Here is a 17,447-nt window from a genome sequence, read left to right on the forward strand (position 1 = left end):
AGCGGCAAGCCCAGCGCTGGATCATGTGAGTGCTCTAGTGCAATGCCTACTATTGTGAGCCAGGCGCCAGCCTCGGGGCCGCCTTAGCATCAGAAACATTCCAAGCTGTCACTCAGGAACATGGCACCATTTGGACAAGTCCAGGGTGTGATTTTTCAGCGGTGCTGAGCACCTGCAGCTCTCAATGAACCAGGCCCTAGCTGTGGTGCCGTGGCTGGAGTCTGAATGCTGCTTCTTGGCGTGCTGGCGCTCAGCATTCTACCAAATACAGCAGCACTGCAGCATCCCCGGTTAGAGATTAATTACAGTGATTGACTCCAGGAGCTCAGTTTTTAACTTAAAGAGAAGGCTAAGGGGTGACTTGATTACAGGCTAAGTATCTATAATGGGAACAAATATTTGCTAATGGGCTCTTCAGTCGCACAGAGAAAGGAGTAACATGATCCAGTGGCTGGAAGCTGAAGTTAGGCCTGGTCTACACCGGGGGGGGGGTCGATCTAAGGTACGCAACTTCAGCTACGTGAATAGCGTAGCTGAAGTCGAAGTACCTTTGCTCGAATTACTTACCCGTCCTCACGACACGCGATCGACGTCCCTCGTCGACTCCGCTACCGCCACTCGCTCTGGTGGAGTTCCGGAGTAGACGGGAGCGCGTTTGGCGTTCGAACTATCGCGTCTAGATTAGACGCGATAGTTCGAACTCCGAGAAGTCGAACGCTACCTGTCGACCCGGCCGTAAGTATGGACGTACCCTGAGACACATTCAGACTGGAAATAAGGTGTAATTTTTTTTTTTTAATAGTGGAGAGTAATTAACCACTGCAACAATTTGTCAAGGGATGTGGAGGCTTTTCCCTCAGTGACCATGTTTAAATTAAAGATTGGATGTTTCTCTTAAAGATCTGCTCTGGTAATTATTTTGAAGAAGTTCTCTGGCTTGAGTTCTCCAGGTCAGACTAGATGATCACAAGGGTTCCTTCTGGCCTTGGAATCTATGAATCAAGACAAGAATCCACAGGAGAAATTTGAGGCACAGAGGGTTCGAACTGAATCTGCTGTCCAGTGTCTAAGGCAGAACACCAAATGAACTGCCACTTCTCTCTGATAGTGCCATGGTGTCCAGGTGACATTTCAGCAGGAATGCAGTACCTGGCAGTATTTCCCTTGGACTGACTTGAACTGATTCTAGGGACAAGGCTTTTTAGGTTGTGGCTTCATGACACAGTGAGAGATAAAAAGACTTCCTTTAAAAAGTGGAAGTCAAATCGTAGTGAGGCAAATAGAAAGGAGCATAAACACTGCCAAATTAAGTGCAAAGAGTATAATAAGAAAAGCCAAAGAGGAGTTTGAAGAACGGCTAGCCAAAAACTCCAAAGGTAATAGCAAAATGTTTTTTAAGTACATCAGAAGCAGGAAGCCTGCTAAACAAGCAGTGGGGCCCCTTGATGATCGAGATACAAAAGGAACGCTTAAAGATGATAAAGTCATTGCAGAGAAACTAAATAGATTCTTTGCTTCAGTCTTCACAGCTGAGGATGTTAGGGAGATTCCCAAACCTGAGCTGGCTTTTGTAGGTGACACATCTGACGAACTGTCACTAGAGGAGGTTTTGGAATTAATTGAAAAACTCAACATTAACAAGTCACCGGGACCAGATGGCCTTCACCCAAGAGTTCTGGGAGAACTCAAATGTGAAGTTGCGGAACTATGAACTAAGATTTGTAACCTGTCCTTTAAATAGGCTTCGGTACCCAATGACTGGAAGTTAGCTAATGTAACGCCAATATTTAAAAAGGGCTCTAGAGGTGATTCTGGCAATTACAGTCTAATGTCAGTACCGGGCAAATTAGTCAAAACAATAGTTAAGAATAAAATTGTCAGACACATAGAAAAATGAACTGTTGAGCAATACTCAACATGGTTTCTGTAAAGGGAAAGCGTGTCTTACTAATCTGTTAGCGTTCTTTGAAGGGGGTCAACAAACATGTGGACAAGGAGGATCCAGGGGACATAGTATACTTAGATTTCCAGAAAGCCTTTGACAAGGTCCCTCACCAAAGCCTGTTACGTAAATTAAGCTGTCATGGGATAAAAGGGAAGGTCCTTTCATGGATTGAGAACTGGTTAAAAGATAGGGAACAAAGGGTAGGAATTAATGGTAAATTCTCAGAATGGAGAGGGGTAACTAGGGGTGTTCCCCAAGGGTCAGTCCTAGGACCAATCCTATTCAATTTATTCATAAATGATCTGGAGAAAGGGGTAAACAATGAGGTGGCAAAGTTTGCAGATGATACTAAACTGCTCAAGATAGTTAAGACCAAAGCAGACTGTGAAGAACTTCAAAAAGATCTCACAAAACTAAGTGATTGGGCAACAAAATGGCAAATGAAATTTAGTGTGGATAAACATAAAGTAATGCACATTGGAAAAAATAACTGCAACTATACATACACTATGATGGGGGCTAATTTAGCTATAGTGAGTCAGGAAAAAGATCTTGGAGTCATCGTGGACAGTTCTCTGAAGATGTCCATGCAGTGTGCAGAGGTGCTCAAAAAAGCAAACAGGATGTTAGGAATCATTAAAAAGGAGATAGAGAATAAGACTGAGACTATATTATTGCTCTTATATAAATCCATGGTACGCCCACATCTCGAATACTGTGTACAGATGTGGTCTCCTCACCTCAAAAAAGATATACTGGCACTAGAAAAGGTTTAGAAAAGGGCAACTAAAATGATTAGGGGTTTGGAGAGGTCCCATATGAGGAAAGATTAAAGAGGCTAGGACTCTTCAGCTTGGAAAAGTGGGGATATGATAGCGGTATATAAAATCATGAGTAGTGTGGAGAAAGTGGATAAGGAAAAGTTATTTATTTATTCCCATAATACAAGAACTAGGGGTCATCAAATGAAATTAATAGGCAGCAGGTTTAAAACAAATAAAAGGAAGTTGTTCTTCACGCAGCGCACAGTCAACTTGTGGAACTCCTTACCTGAGGCGGTTGTGAAGGCTAGGACTATAACAGCGTTTAAAAGAGAACTGAATAAATTCATGGTGGTAAAGTCCACAAATGGCTATTAGCCAGGATGGGTAAGGAATGGTGTCCCTAGCCTCTGTCAGAGGATAGAGCTGGATGGCGGGAAAGTGATCGCTTGCTCATTGCCTGTTAGGTTCACTCCCTCTGGGGCACCAGGCATTGGCCACTGTGGGTAGACAGATACTGGGCTAGATGGACCTTTGGTCTGAGCCGGTACGGCCATTCTTATGTTCTGTTCTTATGTTAGAGTAAGGCTGGCCTTTCTGAACTGCAGTTCCTCATGCATAACAAGGGTGTAGTGAGGATAAATTACTGTGTGGTTGTGAGGCACTACCTCCCTAGATTGTGACTTGAGGGGGTCTTGGTTTACTTAAAGCCAGGCCTGTGCGCTGTAACCAGAGGAGCTCTGTAATACAGAGCAGCTATTTCAGTACCTCCATGCTGACTGTGGACATCCCTAAGGAAAGCAACTAGAATATGTTGAGTGCATGTGAGTTGGCTTGGACAAAAACGTGCTACCAAATTGACCACCACACAGGTACTAGATAAGAATGTCTTTAAAATTTATTGGACTAATTGTGTTACATTCAATATCTGATGTGTTTCTTCTGGACAAAGAATTGGCCTAAATACATACAAGCCTTTGTGCCTTCCCTAAACAAATAAGAGATAAAGTACTAGAGACAAGGGAACATAGTTCACATCTTCATATTTACAGTTTGCCTTTACTTTACAACTTAGCGCCAGTAATATTTACAGAAAAATACAATAGGAACAAAAAGATCATATCTTGGCAACATACAGAAGTTCACACAAAGTGTACATGATTTTAAGCACATGATACCTGACAATCGCATTTCAAACCACTCCTGCTAAAACCCAATGTGGAAACAGTATACGTTTGGTTTCTTCAACGACATCAACCCTTAAACTGTGTGATCATTGAATCATATCTAACTTTTTTTCACCATTAAAAGTCACATTTAGTTTTGCTATCCTTCTGGGCTAAACACCCAGAACACTGCATGAGAAAAATGCACCGCTACCTGTTGTGAAGCCAGCAATTTGATGTTAGGCTACAAATGACTAGCTTTGCTTCCTACGATTTCTCTGAAGATGCTGTCCACAGAGGTAGCTAATCTTTCACAGACATGGGTTTTCCCATTCATTTGCTGTAAGTTTGTAATACCCTTTGAAGTACTTTAAAAAAAGATACTTCATAACGCTTTAAATGAGACGTAAGGTCCTAAAATTATTGCAACTCTAATGCAGAAATACTAACAAGATGACAGTATGTTACCTTTTCTCAAATTCTACTGAAATAATTTATTAAACAGAGTACTGTCAGTTAAAAAATTTTTACAGACCCCCCCAACAGAATGTTTTCAGGATCGAAAAAGGGAAAAAAGGAATATTTCAATAGAGACCTGTGTAATGTTTGTAACCCAAATATTGTAGTGCCATGCTGGTGCCTGTTACTCGACGGAAAATAAACTATATGCAAGTGAAACAGTCAATATGTTTTCTACCAAGAATGAAATGCAAGACGTAACTAGGCCATTTAAATGTTAAGAAAATTGTGGGGCACTTAAATTTTCAGTTGTAGTAATCTATGGTGTTAGAAACGTGAGGAAATCTGGATTTTTAAGCTGTCAGTGTTCCTTTAAGCATGATCAAGTCAAATCTCTCTTATGTGGTCTAATGATTTGGGGTAAATACTCAGGGTGATATGCTGGTTCTACTGAGGAGTCATTGTGTATTTGTGTACTCACTATAGTTTTATATTGGACAGTGTCTCTCCAGAAGTTCCACCCTTTTCACTATTTCAGGCAAGTGAAAAACCATTAATGGCCAAGCAGTAACAGTCATGTTAAACAGCCAATTGTAAAACCAAAATAAGGTTGTGTCAGCAAGGTATAACGCCCCATTCCCCAGGCTCTGGCTAAATACAGCAGTGATATGGGTTCGCTCATGGTGGGTGCCTTCTTGTACAGTAAAAACTTACAACTCACGTCTCAGTTGAGCTTAGCGACTCAGAAATAAACCATGAAATAGTCTTCACCCAAGAGCAGATTTTTAATCTTGCTAAAAATAAAATGTGAGGATTATTTGGCTATCTTGGACTTATCAAAAAAAAATACTCATGCCCCTCTCAATACAGATGTCTTGATGTTTTGGACACTTTTCTTCAGGCCTGAACAACAGACAGATGTCTTTTGCAGCCCATTGCAGTCCATACGTGAACTATTGGCTTTATCTATAATATTCATACATTGGTCAAATATATATGGTGGTTTGTTTTTTAAAAAGTTATTGATAATGTGCAGACATTGATTGCTTAACATGGTCATTACACCACTTCAGTACACATGCACTGGTCATGCCATTTATTCAGTGGACTAAATGTGTTCGGTCATAATAGATCAAATAGGTACATAAAGATTGTGGTTAAATTTAGTGCTCATGAACTGAATGAGCACTGGCAAGATGCTCCACAAGCTTCCCTCTACAACTCTACCACTGGACTCCAAGTCCGACCTGCCGCAACCCCTTGCTATTTGACCCCTGGGCATGGCATGAGCAAGGGCCAGCAATCATGCAAATGTTCGCAGTGTTTCTTTCTGGTCTCATTTGTCACTTGTGATCCACCTGAATTTGAACCCAGATTCGCAGAGCTGAGTGACTAGTGCTCTAGCCCCCTGTAAGGAGCACACTCTATCACCCCGCCCTCCCCTTTGTCACATCCTCAAAAGTCCTTTCAGGGGGATTTTTAGGGCACTTTTTCCAATTTATTCTTTGTAAAAGACCACTTCTTGTTACATTAGTCTTGTGTGATGAAATACTTTCCTTACTAAGCCTGTTTGGAAGTCAGAACTGTTGCAAAAAGTAACACTCAAAAATATAAAATTGAAATAAATATCAAAACTTATTGCGATTTGCATTAAAAGTCTCTGAATGTCTTTTCATAATAAACTACAATAAACCTGCCAAACTCCTCCTCCTTACACCAATCCTTTCTGCTGATCTACTGTATCAGAAGAGCCCACACATCACCCCCCGTGCTCTGGCAAACTTTAGCTATTCATTCATGCAATGCAAATTGAATTTTTTGGGGGTGGAGGAGAAGAGGAATTCTGAACGTTGTATTACACTTTTCAGCATCATATTACAGTGGATTTTGGAATTTCCAATACTATATTTGTCAATCTGACTTCTGCCTCCCAACATGTCCCTCGGTGAGCGTTTGTGCACTGCATAAAGCAATTTTGGTATCCTAATGTAACGGCAGATGCCTGGAAAGGGGGCTGGGCACTATGAGCCCAGCAGAGGGGAAACGTTCTACCTAAAGAGCAAAAGCGCTCAAATGGAAACCCAGTAGCTTTGCAGAGGACAGAACAGGCATCAATAGTCACAGAATGCAAAATCCACATTTCATGCTACAGGCCTGTTTTATTCGGGACTAAAATATTTATATTTAATTGTTAGTTTATGACACAGAAAGGGGGAGGGGGCACACTAGAGAAAACTTTTGACCTGTGCTCACTAAAATGAGGGACTAGAGGAGTTTAGAGCTTACGAACAGCTCTCCTTGCTGTAAAGGGCAACTGGCCACTTCCATCAGTCCTTAGGAAAAGAAACCACTTTCATAAACAGTAGCCATTACTTGAGATGAACAAACTAAACACACAGCGTCTTTATAATATTTTATGCTGAATTATGAGCCAGTTGCACAATAGTCACTCTAAATGGGCTGTGGTAGCCTGGATCATCCCAGAGTGGAGAAGAAAGCGAATTTGATGGGTGATTGTTCTTTAGGGGAATAGCTGAACAGTTTGAGGAGCAGCCTGACACCTGCACAACTATCAAAGAGTTAAACATTCTCTAATGGGCAAGCCCCCAAATCATTTCTGCAAAAGTAAAGCAAATGTTCTGGACCACACTGGGTAACACGGCTCCTGGTAACAGTCCTTGTGCATACAGCTCTCTAAACAGTCTTTCTGGAGACACTCATTTTTGATCTGGTGGTAAGCAACCCGGCAATTTAATCATAATTATGTGCTATTTAGATAGCGGCATAAAACCAGATGGTGACATCTTGCAACAGACCTTAATGCCTTAGCTTTGTTTATACACAACTGTAAGACAACTCTTATCTAGTAGAAAAAATTCTTGAAAATAAGGTAAGCTCAGGTTTTCTGTGTATACCTGGTATAAGTGTAAATATGCATAAAACTCAGTCATGCGAACACCAGCAGTAATTCTGGAATTTATTGAGAGGTAACTATGGAATCACAGCACTTCAGCTATGGATTTAATGACTTGATGTTTATGAACTAACTTTTTTCTCCTTCAGTTTGTTATAGGAGTTGAACGGTCTTGGTCAGAGAAGTCTCTTCTATTGAGTTTGGAGGTATTTTTAAGAACTTCTATTTAACTCCTTACAGTGGATGGTTAATGCTCCAAGATGGGGGAGGGTCTCTCTCTTCCCCAGAAGGTATGAAGGGAAGATGACTCTGTTCCTTTCTTCTTTTGTGCATGTGTGCACTTAGACACCTTTCATTCAGATGTGGGGGCCAGGTTTATCTGTATTTCATTTTCCATCCCCCTATACAGAGATGGAGGTCTGTATTCAGTGCGTTCTTCTCACTGGATGAGATATTTGCTCCTTCCTGTAATTAGGTTGTGCTAAGAGATGATGTTTTGAGTATCCAGGAGGACTGGTGTGGAATGCAGTGGTTGGTTGTCAGTGGGTGAGTGGGCAAGGTAAGTTAATATTCCAGCTACCATGTTCTTGATTTCACGTCTTGTAAGGAACTGGTCTCAGGATTAGTTCTTGAACCGAATCTCCTGGAGCAGTGAGGAGGGAAGCCCCAGCTGTTATTTCCTGAACCTACGCCCGGCACCCGCAATTTTCTTTGAACTCGGGAAGCTGTCAAAGCCGCATTCAAGCCTCTCTCAGATATACTTGCTATATTTTTTTCTAACAGAATGGGAAAATGTTTAAATGGTGAAAGCGGGATAATTTTTGCCTCCTCTAGTGCAGGGGACATTGTGTTCAAAGATGTGGTCTTACTAGGACGTTGAAGGTTGAGAACCTATTCATTCCTGACTCCTCCTGCAGTGTATCCACCGAGTCATTTCTCTCTACTCTGGAGGACTGAGAGGGAGATTTTTTTGCAAGGTGGTTTGGGTTTTTTTGGTTGTCTAACTGTTTTGATTACTGTAGCCACCAAGCTCTGATCTAATTGTCCTGGAAGGATATTGGTCTAGGGATTGCAGTTCTTGAGCCCAACCTCCTGGAAAAGTGAGGTATAAAACTCTGGCTCCAGCTGCTTGTTTCTGTATTTATTGACAATGTCGGCTATCTTCTGTTTTCGGCGGACATGTGGAGGGTTGTATGAATCACTTTCTAACCTCTTTCTCCGACAAATATTTATTATTGTTTGTCTCACTAAGAAACCTGAAAGAGAAAAAAGTGGTGCTAAGTTTAAATAAAATCAATCCCACTTCTCCTCCTCCTCTGCTTTCCCAGCTAGAGGACGGACATTTCAATCTGGGCTCTGTCCCAGCTAGAGCCCAATGGCAACTGTTGTCAGCGCTATAGGTACAATGCCCTTGGTTCAAGGGTAGCTAGTGAGGAATCACAACTTTCCACCACCGAGAGGTCTCTTTGTTATTAAGCTTTAATGCTTTAGAGATTGCCTGTTGGGCTCCTTGTTTGGCCAAAGCAGAGCCTGGATGAAGGATCACATCTGCTATTCCTTGACTGACCAGCAAAAGAGTAGTTTGTAAGCTGAGTCTCAGCCACCCCTAGTGATGGAACATGCTGCCTGCCCCGCTCTCCCAGTCCCGAGGGGCTGAATGCACCTCCTCTATAGCATTTTGGCCCACCTGGGAGTCATGGGCAGCTGCAATCCTGCCCAGCTCTCTCGCATGGCAGTGCAGAGAATGAAAGTACTAGAGTGCGTAAAACTTAATTCTGTTAAGGCCAAGTTCTCTGGGCCACCCTACCTGAGAGGCACCAAGAGAGGGAGGGACTGACTGCATTATTCTACCTGAGTATTCCCCTGGCATGGGGAAGCCCCAGTGGGAGGAGAAGTGGCTAACCAACTCTCACACCACCCTCCCTGCAGCCCCCAACAAAGGGAGGAGCATGCTGGGTGTGCTTTCCTACCCCAGCTATCCTTAGCTGGCCAGGTGTCCTTATGGATTGCTGCCATCTGGCACACATTAGAGCAGCCCCAGTGTGCTCTCAGCTAGGCTTGGGCCTGGCAGAGAATCCAAGAGCCATAGCTGGCTCCCTAAAGGACCCTTCTCATTTCAGTCTGAGTGGAGACATAGCAAAGCACAATCAGACCCTTAACATCTAGTGTGTCCCAACTCTAAGGACTGGGGCTGCACACAAACGTGCACCTATTCAGCTACATCCATTTCCTGAAACTAATTTAATTCCAGGATAAGTCTGTGTGTGGGCTCCCGTTGAGTTAACTCAAGTTGATAAGACTTTAGCCACTTTTTTTCTGAAATAGAGCCCACACACCAGTTTGTACTGAACAACAGTGTGCATTTTAATGAACACTTTTGTTACGCCAGTGCAAGTTCATGTGTGGGTTCGGCCATAAGAAGTCACTGCAAACACAGTTTCTTCTTGCTGTTGTGCTCCCTGGCTGTGTACAGAACTAGATCTGCTAACTTTAGAGCCAAAGTATGGTTTACTCTGTCATACTTCTGTTACAACGGCAAAGCCAGCATAGCTCTGGGAGAGTGATCTTGATTCTAACCTGTTTTATGCATCATCAACAGACTTGTCTAGTAAATTACAATCAGTTACATCTGTGCAAACTCACTGAAAGACAATAGGATCGCACAGGTATCACCAATGGCCTAATTTAGCCTACAGAACCTTTGTTACCAGTGAACTGAACACATCAGACCTGAAGTAACTGAAAAACAACAAAACTAGAGCCCCAAATTATTTTCAGAGCAGTACTGTGCTTTAATGTGGTCTTTTGACAACACAGTCAATGGCATGGAATTCCCCTGCCTCCTTTTCATAGAAGTTCCATTAGGGCAGATATCTACGAAGACATAGCCATGTATCCATTCATGAGGATAGGAAAGAAAAGTGTTAAGTGCTTCTGGAAATACAAGGCACTATTTACTGGGATGCTAGGGAAAGAGGATTTTTTTTTTTTTTAGTATCTGAAGCTCAATAGCTTTCCCCTGTATCTTGGAGCTGGACTAGAAGGGATGAACACACTGCGACAAAATACTCAACAAGGGAGTATTTAACATGTATCCTTTGGTAGCTGACTACATTTTTGTCTCAGGGGATGTCTACAAAGCCCACAGCAACAAGCCTCCCAGCCCAGGGTCAAGAGACTCGGGCTCGCGAGGCTCATGTTAGCACTCTAAAAATAGCTGTGTAGGCAACACTTTGAAGTTGCAGCTTGGGCTGGAGCGTGGGCTCTGGGGCCCAGAGAAGGATTTGGTTTCACAGTGTGAGCCGCAACTTCAATGCACTGTCTACACAGCTATTATTAGAGTGCAAATGCGAGCCTTGTTACCCACATCTCTTGACCTGGGCTAAGCGGCTCACTGCTTCAGGCTGTGTAGACATTCTTAGATCTCAGGGTATGTCTACACTACGGGATTATCAGGATTTTACAGAAACCAGTTTTTTAAAACAGTTTGTATAAAGTCGAGTGCACGCGGCCACACTAAGGGTAGGTCAATACTTACCTGCCGGGTCGACGCGTACCGTTCGACTTCTCGGAGTTCGAACTATCGCGTCTAATCTAGATGCGATAGTTCGAACTCCGAACAGGCTCCCGTCGACTCCGGAACTCCACCACCGCAAACGGCGGTGGCGGAGTCGATGGGGGAGCCGCGGACTACGATCCCGCGGCGTCTGGATGGGTGAATAGTTCGAACTAAGGTAGTTCGAGTTCAGCTGAACTTGCGTAGCTGAACTTGCGTACCTTAGATCGAACCCCCCCAGTGTAGACCAGGCCTAAGCGCATTAATTTGGTGGTGTGCGTCCATGTACTGAGGCTAGCGTCGATTTCTGGAGCGTTGCACTGTGGGTAGCTATCCTGTAGCTATCCCATAGTTCCCGTAGTCTCCCCCGCACATTGGAATTCTGGGTTGAGATCCCAATGCACGATGGGGCAAAAACAGCGTCGCGGGTGATTCTGCGTAAATGTCGTCACTCAATCCTTCCTCCGTGAAAGCAACGGCAGACAATCATTTCACGCCCTTTTTCCCTGGATTGCCCTGGCAGACGCCATAGCATGGCAACCATGGAGCCTGTTTTGCCTTTTGTCGCTGTCACCGTATGTGTACTGGATGCTGCTGACAGACGCGGTATTGCAGTGCTACACAGCAGCATTCATTTGCCTTTGCAAGGTAGCAGAGACGTTTACCATCCCTATTGCACCGTCTGCCATTGTAAATTGGAGATGAGATGATGGTTATCAGTCATTTTGCACCGTTTGCATTTGGAAATTGGCAATGACGATTATCAATCCTTTTGTACCGTCTGCTGCTGTCATGGGTGCTCCTGGCTGGCCTCGCTGAGGTTGGCCGGGGGCGCATGGACAAAAATGAGAATGACTCCCCGGGTCATTCCCTTCTGTATGTTTTGTCTAAAAATAGAGTCAGTCCTGCCTAGAATATGGGGCAAGTGTACTAGAGAACCAGAGAGCACAGCTGCTCCGGGTCAGAGCCCCAGAGATCCTGCAGAAATGATGAGCTGCATGCCATTCTAGGGGGTGCCCCTGCAACAACCCCACCCGTTGCTTCCCTCCTCCCCCAACCCTCCTGAGCTACCGTGGCAGTGTCCCCCCATTTGTGTGATGAAGTAATAAAGAATGCAGGAATAAGAAACACTGAGTTTTTAGTGAGATAAAATGAGGGGGAGTCCAGGGAGTACAGAATCTTCTTTAGACATGAAAGGGGTGGGGGCTGATGGAGCTCAGCCTCCAGCTGCTATGATGAGGACAGTTACCAAGCCTTCTGTACCGGGAGTCATTCCCATTTTTACCCAGGTGCCCCCGGACGATCTCACTGAGGCCAGCCAGGAGCACTCACAGGCTGATGATGACGATGGATACCAGTCACTTTGCACCATCTGCCACCGGGAAGGGGATGCTGGTGTTCAGCGCTGCAGCACCCTGTCTACCAGCAGCATGCAGTAGACATAGGGTGAAATTGAAAAAAAGGAGTGAAACGATATTTTTCCCTTTTCTTTCGGGGGGTGGGGGTGGGGGTGGGGAGAAGGGTGTAAATTGACGACATACACCCTGAAACACCCGGGAAAATGTTTTTGACCTTTCAGGCATTGGGAGATCAGCCAAGAATGCAAATGCTTTTCGGAGACTGCGGGGACTGTGGGATAGCTGGAGTCCTCAGTACCGCTCCCCTCCCTCCGTGAGCGTCCATTTGATTCTTTGGCTTTCCGTTATGCTTGTCACGCAGCACTGTGCTGAGTCTCTGCTGTGGACTCTGTCTATCATAGCCTGGAGATTTTTTCAAATGCTTTGTCATTTCGTCCTCTGTACCGGAGCTCAGATAGAACAGATTTGTCTCCCCATACAGTGATCAGATCCAGTATCTCCCGTACGGTCCATGCTGGAGCTCTTTTTGGATTTGGGACTGCATCGCCACCCGTGCTGATCAGAGCTCCACGCTGGGCAAACAGGAAATGAAATTCAAAAGTTCGCGGGGCTCTTCCTGTCTACCTGGCCAGTGCATCCGACTTCAGATTGCTTTCCAGAGCGGTCACAATGGTGCACTGTGGGATACCGCCCAGAGGCCAATACCGTCGAATTGCGGCCACACTAACCCTAATCCAACATGGCGATACCGATTTCAGCGCTACTCCCCTTGTCGGGGAGGAGTACAGAAATCGGTTTAAAGAGCCCTTTATATCGATATAAAGGGCTTCGTTGTGTGGACGGGTGCAGGGTTAATTCGGTTTAATGCTGCTAAATTCGGTTTAAACACGTAGTGTAGATCAGGCCTCAGTGAGTCACCAACATTAGAGCCACTTAAATCTTTTCCCCACAACTTTATCCACTTGTCTTTCTCCCGCCCCCTTTCTCGCCTCTCTCTCTATTCAGTATTTGCGCCCCTTGCCTCGGTCACACCACTGTTAGTGCAAACAACAAAGTGACAAAAAAGTTTCCAAACCAGGAAGCATGGATAAAGTGCTTGTCAATTTAAATGTACTGTTCCCTCTGCAGGGGGGACTGCAGGCAGACTGCCTCCACCCACTGTGAGCCAGGAGGAAAACTCAGCAGCTATTCCTGAGTCAAAAGTATCTCATACCAGTTGGGAAGGATCCAATTCATATTTTAATAAAGACTAATCATTGAACGGTCAGGTAGCAAAGGCTCTACTAGCTCCCATATATTTTATATATATATCCTTTCACAAAACAGAACTTACCAAGAGCTCGCCTACTAACTATCATTCCATCTACCAGGGGGATGACCATGTTGAATTTCCCAGTAGCGCCTTGCACTTTTATCCTGAATAACCCAGTGTTTAAGGGATGGATGAAAACTACAGGAACTTCTCTTTCAGGAGTGGTTGATCTAAAGGAAAAAAACAAACCACTTGTTAAATTAGCAACACAAGACAGTATTTTGAGAGAACATTTAGGGGAAGGGGAATGGAGACAATGTGCTTAGCAAGAACAGACATTCAAAAATGGTTTGTAAATAGAACAAGCTTTTCTTTGTGCGAGATGGTCAATCATACTGTACACCATGTAGCTGTCGGAAGTACCACAACCTTTTAGGATGCCAGCAAAAAGGTGTCTGTGAGCCTGGCCCGTAAGAGTTTCCACTGGCCTATGATCTGTACTTAAGAATGGTGGGGGATCAACTATAACAAAGCACTTATATATCTCCTCCTGTCACAAGAGTCCAAAGTGCTGCAAACACCAATTTAACAAGTTTAAGCCATTTTGTAAATGAGTAAAACAGAGGCCGAGAGGGTTCGGTGGCTGGTCACATAACCAGGGAGAAAAATAGATGGTTACTCACCTTTGTAACTGTTGTTCTTCGAGATGTGTTGCCCATATCCATTCCACTTAGGTCGTGGATCGTCAGAGAATTTTTACCCTGTTAACACCCGGTGGGTTGGCTGTGGAGCCCCCCGGGAGTGGTGCCTTAATGGCGCTGGATATATACCCCAGCCGACCCAGCGCCCCCTCAGTTCCTTCTTGCCGGCTACTCCGACAGAGGGGAAAGGAGGGCGGGTTTGGAATGGATATGAGCAACACATCTCGAAGAACAGTTACAAAGGTGAGTAACCGACTTTTCTTCTTCGAGTGCTTGCTCATATCGATTCCAGTTAGGTGACTCACAAGCCTTACTTAGGCGGTGAGGTCAGAGTGAGACATCGCTGAGTGCAGAACCACTGAACCAAATGCGGCATCACCTCTAGACTGCTGAACTAACGCATAGTGAGCAGCAAAGGTATGAACTGATGACCAAGTGGCAGCTCTACAGTTCTCCTGTATTGGAACCTGGGCCAGGAAAGCGGCCGATGAGGCTTGAGCCCTCGTGGAGTGGGGTCGGGACACCGGCCAAGTCATAGCAAGCATGGATACAGGCCGTGATCCACAAGGAGATGCGTTGCGAGGAGCCTTTCATCCAGTTGGCCACTGCAACGAAAAGTTGGGTCGTCTTCCTGAATGGCTTCGTATGCTCTATATGGAAGGCGAGAGCCTTACAAAGGTCAAGGGAGTGCACAAGTTGATCCTGCCGCGTAGCTTGTGGCTTCGGATAAAAGACAGGGAGGAAAATGTCCTGGTTCACATGAAAAGCTGATACTCCCTTGGAGAGAAAGACAGGGTTGGGATGAAGCTGCACCTTGTCTTTGTGGAAAACTGTATACTGTGGCTCCAACGTGAGGACTCTAATCTCAGATACGCGTCTCGCTGAAATGATGGCTACAAGGAAAGCTGTCTTCCAAGATAAGTAGAGAAGTGAGCAGGTGGCCATTGGCTCGAATAGGGGCCCCGTGAACCTGCAAAGGACCAGGTTAAGGTCCCATGCCGGAACTGGTTGTCGCACTTGTGGGTAGAGGCGAACTAAACCCTTCAGAAATCTAACGACCATTGGGTTGGAGAAGACAAAGGAAGCATGTTCTCCTGGATGGAAAGCTGAGATGGCTGCCAGGTGCACCCTGACAGATGATAATCGCCAGGCCCTGCTACTTTAGGAATAGGAGATAGTCTAGGATGAGAGGTATCGACACCTGCAAAGGGGGTGTGGTACGCTGCTCGCACCAACAGGAGAATCACCATGGAGGGGTTTCTGCTGCACCGATTATGAGCAGAGTAACTCCAACTGAGTTAGCCATGCAGCATCCACGCTGTAAGGTGGAGCGATTGCAGGTCGGGATGACAGAGGCACCTGTGGTCTTGTGAGATCAGGTTCGGCCACAGCGGGAGTGTGACTGGAGGCTCTACCAATAACTCCAGGAGCGTGGTATACCAGTGCTGCCTGGGCCATGCTGAGGCGACCAGAATCATATGTGCTTTGTCCCTGCGTAACTTGAGCAGGACCCTGTGGACTAGCGGGAATGGAGGGAAGGCGTAGAACAGCTGGTCCTTCCACAGAAGTAGGACAGCGTCTGGTAGGGAACCCGGAGAACGCCCCTGGAGAGAACAGAACACTTGGCACTTCTGACTGTTGCGCGAGGTGAACAGGTTGACCTGCGGAAACCCCCACCTCAGGAAGATGGAGTGGATGATGTCTGGGCGAATTGACCACTCATGAGGCTGGAAGGACCTGCTGAGGCGGTCTGCCAGCGTGTTCTGGACCCCCGGGAGAAACAACGCCACCAGATGTATCGAGTGGACTATGCGGAACTCCCACAGGTGAATGGCCTCCTGGCATAGGGGGGACGACCGGGCTCCCCCTTGCTTGTTGATGTAGAACATGGGGGTAGTGTTGTCTGTGAGGACTGCCACACAATGGCCATGTAGGTGCCCGCAAAATGCCTGACACGCTAGGCGTACTGCCATCAGCTCTCATACACTGATGTGCAGAGTTAGTTCGGATGTGGTCCAAAGGCCCTGAGTTTGGAGTTCCCCAAGGTGGGTGCCCCATCCCAGAGATGATGCATCTGACTAGGTACAAGGAGGTTGTGGGGTGTGAAATGGTACTCCTACGCACTCCGACGTGGGGTCCAACCACCAATGGAGGGAGGTCAGAACCGATTCTGGGACAGTGACCACCATGCTCAGGCTGTCTTGACCTGGTCGATATACTGTTGATAACCAGGCCTGAAGTGGGCGAAGGGGATTGTACTTGGCCCCTGGTGTGGCCCCAAATGAGCCAGTCGTCGAGATACGGAAACACTTGGATCCATTGTCAACGAAGGTAGGCTGCCACGACGGCTATACGCTTGGTGAACCACCCTGGGAGCTGTGGACAGCCCGAAGGGAAGGGACAGCAAATTGGTAGTGTTTGTGATTGATCAGAAAGCGAAGGAAGCATCTGTGCGCTGGGTAAATCACTATGTGGAAGTACGCGTCCTTCATGTCGAGGGCGGCGTACCAGTCTCCAGGATCCAAGGAAGGAATAATGGTCCCCAGTGAAACCATGCGGAACTTCAACTTTACCATGAATGTGTTGAGTCCGCGCAGATCTAGGATGGGCCGAAGCCCACCCTTGGCCTTGGGAATTAGGAAGTAGCTGGAGTAAAAACCCCTGCCCCTTAGCTCCCTTGGAACCTCCTCAATTGCTCCCATGGACAGGAGTGTTAGGACCACCTGTATAAGGAGTTGCTCGTGAGAGGGGTCCCTGAAGAGGGACGGGGAGGGAGGGGAGAAAGAAAACTAGTTAAATTGGTGTTTGCAGCACCTTTTCCCCCATGCGAAGAACCCATCGGTCTGAAGTTATACAGGACCACGCATGGTGGAAATGGGAGACACGATCTCGAAATGGAGGGGAAGGATCCTGGATGGTGACTGGTACGCCGTCCTTGCGCGCACCTTCAAAAGTTTTGCCTAGGCCCCGTCGATGGTTTGGGAGGGCCTTGGTTCTGATCGGGTTGGTGGCCGGTGGATTTCTTTCTACCACCTTGTCCGCGTCTTCTATAAAAGTCCTGCCTTGAGACGGCCGGGGGGAGGGGGGAAGAAGAGAGAGAGCAGAGGGGGAGGGAGGAGGAGTAGAACTGTTACCGGGATGTGCATTCCCAGGAAGCACATGATAGCCCTGGAATCTTTCAGGCTCTGTAGTCTAGAGTCCATTTTGTCTGAGAACAGGCCCTGTCCATCAAATGGCAGGTCCTGCAGGGTCTGTTGTAGCTCTGGTGGTAGGCCAGATACCTGCAGCCAGGAGATGTGTTGCATGGCTATGCCCGATGCCAGGGTCCTAGCCAC

The 17,447-nt window shown here is 46.0% G+C and overlaps 1 protein-coding gene across 3 annotated transcripts in view; it reads right to left on the reverse strand.

Annotated features, from left to right (window-relative positions):
• Window positions 1-3,582: 3,582 nt before the first annotated feature.
• The window catches only part of RALGAPB (Ral GTPase activating protein non-catalytic subunit beta), a 145,832-nt gene continuing 131,967 nt past the window's right edge, over window positions 3,583-17,447 (reverse strand). For all 3 annotated transcript variants that reach the window (XM_044985326.1, XM_044985327.1, XM_044985325.1), the window contains exons 29-30: window positions 13,493-13,641; window positions 3,583-8,501 (exon numbers count right to left, since the gene is read on the reverse strand). In XM_044985326.1, the coding sequence (XP_044841261.1) occupies window positions 8,308-8,501; window positions 13,493-13,641 (343 nt within the window). In that variant the 3' untranslated portion in view covers window positions 3,583-8,307. The remainder of the gene's footprint in view (window positions 8,502-13,492; window positions 13,642-17,447) is intronic.

This window comes from Mauremys mutica, chromosome 13 (assembly GCF_020497125.1).
Source record: "Mauremys mutica isolate MM-2020 ecotype Southern chromosome 13, ASM2049712v1, whole genome shotgun sequence".
NCBI classification, from domain to species: Eukaryota; Metazoa; Chordata; order Testudines; family Geoemydidae; genus Mauremys; species Mauremys mutica.